Source organism: Otolemur garnettii, unplaced genomic scaffold (assembly GCF_000181295.1).
Source record: "Otolemur garnettii isolate 467f Iridium unplaced genomic scaffold, OtoGar3 scaffold00069, whole genome shotgun sequence".
In the NCBI taxonomy this organism is placed as follows: domain Eukaryota; kingdom Metazoa; phylum Chordata; class Mammalia; order Primates; family Galagidae; genus Otolemur; species Otolemur garnettii.
The window spans coordinates 23805-27916 of NW_003852464.1; the positions used below are offsets into that span (position 1 = coordinate 23805).

At 43.1% G+C, this 4112-nt stretch overlaps 1 protein-coding gene across 1 annotated transcript in view; it reads right to left on the minus strand.

Moving 5' to 3' along the window:
* The window catches only part of PROM1 (prominin 1), a 79943-nt gene that overhangs the window by 4463 nt on the left and 71368 nt on the right, over positions 1 to 4112 (minus strand). Inside the window, exons 22-24 of the mRNA XM_023515338.1 lie at positions 2364 to 2482; positions 1692 to 1715; positions 1209 to 1277 (exon numbers count right to left, since the gene is read on the minus strand). Coding sequence (XP_023371106.1) covers positions 1209 to 1277; positions 1692 to 1715; positions 2364 to 2482 — 212 coding nt within the window. The remainder of the gene's footprint in view (positions 1 to 1208; positions 1278 to 1691; positions 1716 to 2363; positions 2483 to 4112) is intronic.

The following is a 4112-nucleotide window of genomic DNA, read 5'->3' on the forward strand; positions in this document are numbered from 1 at the left end:
ATTTCTCTCCTTTCCAGAGAAACTAGATTTTTCTGGCAACATTTGCCTCTTATTTGTTCTTCTTCCTGACACCCTGGTGGTTTTCAGAGTGAAAACTGGGAAAAATAACCAGATTTCTCCGTGACGTTTCCACCTCTGTTCCGGGGCCTTTGCTGTGTCCACCCACGTTTAGGAGAAAAAGTAGTCTGCTTCTTAGCCTGGTCCCTGACTGGCTGTGGGGCCTTGGGCATGGCCTTGACGTCCCCAAGACTATCTGTAAATGAGAGGTGGTGACACCAGCCATAAGGGGTCGGGCCTGCAGGATAAGGCAAGAAGCCACCCTGCCCCATTTCGGGGGCTGCTGCTCTCAAGCCTCGTGAAACAACTTTCTCTCTTAATCTCTGAAGCATGCACTAGAAAGAATAAATGTATTGCCAGAAAAAGCTATAGAATTCCCCACAGGGAGTAGACGGGGCCTGATGCGCCCCCTGTCACAGGTGAGGGAACTAAAAATCAAACTATAGCACTCCCTAGAGGTCACATGTGTTTTATGGGAGGTTGGGGAAGGTTCAGAAATGACGTGTGGGTCTGAATTTTTAGTGGAGTCTCAGAAGAGGAAGGATCCTTGCAAATAATGCTCAGAATTACTGATAAATATCCAGAATCATAAAAGCTCCTTAATTTCAGGGAATGTAAATTCATAAAGATTTGGAGGAAGGGTTGGGGTTCTTTTCGTGATTGATTATAATTAATTTATTAGTAGGCCAAAAGGAAGGAGGAAAGGGAGGGAGAGAAGAAGGGAGGGAGGGTGGAAGGAAAGAAAACATTCTGAAGCCCACAGCTCAGCGTACTGGGTGTAGAGAAATTCTAAAGAGAAGGTGTGCATGCATTCAATCCTTAACCATCTAGAGCAGCGGTTCTCAACCTGTGGGTTGCGGCCCCCAGGAACTGTAGTAAAGGGTTGCGGCATTAGGAAGGTTGAGAACCCCTGATCTAGGGCCATACGTAACATTTCAAAATGATGCCACATTTTAATTGCTGAAAAATTCCACTGCCTAGAAATCTACTGGCTCTTTAACCTTATGGCATCCTGCAATGCTACGTAGGGCCCTGACAGAGCATCACAGAGAGAGGTGACAGTGTGAACGACATGCAGAGAATTCCGTGTCAGATCTACAGGGGGTGAGGTTTGTCACGGGACAGGCATGCACTTCCAGACTTTGCTTTACCTTGTCATAACGGGGTTGTGAATACCATGTAAACGGTCTTTATGATAACCATTATTACCATTTTCCATACTGTAACAAAAATAAATACGCCAAAGACAGCGTGTTATCTCTAAGTGGAAGTATTGACATCATGGATTACAAAGACAAGGTCGTGATCATGAAAAGCATGCAACGATATGTTGACTCTGCAGAGAATGTAAAAGGGTGTATTGATATTTCAGAAAAACCAAAGACTGAAATGACTATAGATTAATAAATTTCATATATGCAACTTTCATTAATTCAATAAATGTTTCTTGAGCACCCTCTATGTGCTGGCCATCTTTTTAAGAGGCAGCACAATTCATTTTTACTTGGGCATCATATTTATTGTTTTTATGTCGTCGTAAAATGTCATTAATTGACTTTTAAAAGTCCCTCACATAGTAAGTAAGAAAACCTCCCCCGACCCTTCTATGAATAGAATTTAAAAAACAGGCTTACTTTTTCATGGGTATTGTTTCAACACTATAAAATACAAAAAAGGGAGATAACAATTACTTTTCTTATCGCTATGAAAGCTGCACAGCCACTTCCCGCCTATTTTTACTACAGACACAGACATCCAGGAGAAACACACGTTGAGGAGATGAGTGAAGTGAAAAATAAAACACACAGGTTCACCAGAGACAGGGAAGGGCGGCTACAGAGCCACGGTGGAGAGCAGTAAAAACAGTTATCATAAAGTAAAATGCCAAGTCCCCGAGAGAGAGGAACTGCAAACAGAAATAAGAAGGCCGGTTAAGGAAGCTGAGAGGATTAAACAGAAGAAAAAATAGTTAATACAAGCCCAAGAAAATCAGTACAATAAAAACCCCAACAACAACAACAGGAAAAAACCCTGAACAGAAACGACCCACTACTTAAATTAAAAAAAAAAAAAAAATCAAGTTTAATCTGATCCGAACTCATCACTTGGAAGACAGTGCCCTCTAGGAAATGACCCTCCATGGGGGGCGCCTATGGCTCAAATGAGCAAGGCGCCAGCCCCATATGCCGGAGGTGGCGGGTTCAAACCCAGCCCTAGCCAAAAACTGCAAAAAAAAAAAAAAAAGAAAGAAAAGAAAAAAGAAAATGACCCTCCTCCTCGGGCTCTGTGGCAACTCCCATACTTACCAACTATCATACACGTCCTCTGAATCCATTCGACGATAATACTTGGCCAGTTTTACAGCAAAAATTAGAGCCGGAAGTAAAAACACAGTAGCTTTTCCTATGCCAAACCAAAACAAATTCTGGAGAAAAAACAACCAGAAGAGTTAAATGCTTGAAGATGGGGAATGGAAAACAGCAGTTGTTTCGGGGATACATTTTGGGTTTTTGCAATTTTTTAAGGAGTTTCTGTTTTGTTCTTTAAAACCATTTGTGAATTTTGTATGAACCAGCCAGGGTGTGAAGTGCTACATATTACTATAACTCATTTAATCTTTCAAAAATCTTGAGTAGACCCATTAAATTTGTTTACAGAAGAGAAACAGAAGTAGCCAGGGGGAAAGTCGAGATCTGAATCTGGGACAGTGATTTGTGCCATAAAAAGTTTTAAAGCTCATTAATTAAATTATGTTCAAAAGATGTTCAAGGCACAGTATTTCTTTTTTGTGATCATTATAATTTAAGGGTGCTGTGGAAGTCTATAGATTCAAGTGTACCGTGAAACAAACAAACAAAAAAAAGGATTAAAAACACTGCTCTAACCTATCACCTTCCCAAGCAGCCCCAGCCCTCCCCTCAGCCTATCCCTGATTATTTGTGGAGAGGCATTTGCTAGTTGGTTGGGGGTAGATGTGGAGGCTGGATGGACATAGGGAGGAGTGGATTCAGATCCAAGCAGGCTGACCCTGAGTGCCCGAATGAGAACTTCAACTACTACCACCAGCAGGGGCCACCAAGCACAGAACCAAAGAGGAAGAGGGTGCTGGAGGAGGAACAGCCAGGAAGCCACGGCTTGGGGTCTATGTGGCTGGGACAGTGACAGGATCCTCCATGGAAGTCCACGGAGCAGAGAGGTGGACAGGTGAACACCGGAGGCACACACAGCAGTACGACTGTACTCATTCAGAGAGCTCCCCATCACCCTCAGACATCCTGCAGCAACACTGCCTGGGCACATGCTCACAGCAGGACACAGCTCTGAACCTGCAGGCCCTGCCCTCACAGAGCTCAGAGCATTTACCAACCCAATAGTCACATCTCAAGGGGCTTTATTTCATTTCATTTATTTATTTATTTGAGACAGAATCTCATCTTGTAGTCCTTGACGGAATGCCATGGTGTCATAGCTCACAGCAATCTCAAACTCTTAGAGTCAAGCAATCCTCCTGCCTCAGCTTCCCAAGCAGCTGGGACTACAGGTACCCACCCCAACGCCCAGCTATTTTTAGAGATGGGGTCTCACTCCTGCTCAGGCTTGTCTTGAACTCCTGAGCTCAGGCAGTCTACCCACCTCCTAGCTTCCCATAGTGCTAGGATTACAGGCATGAGCCATCACGCCTTGTACCTCAAAGAGCTTTTAAATGACAAATTAATTTGGTGTATCTTTCAGGCTGTGTATCTAGCTGCACTAAGAATCCTTCTGAATGTTAGCAATCTGCCCCCATCATCTGTTTCCTTTCAAATTATTCTGGACCAACAGAGGTTTTCTTTATGAGGCACTCTTGACTACTTTAAATACAATTCTAGTAAAGAACTGTCCCAGTCTATCAGGCATCAGAACACATGATCTAAATCTTAGATTTTAGGGTTTTAAATTCCAACTCATAACTGACCTAAGCAAAAAACTAATTATTACAGCATACATTACAATCATGGGCGGGGGGTAGGGGGGTGGAATCAAAGATGATGGATTTGTTAGGCCTCCTTCATTTT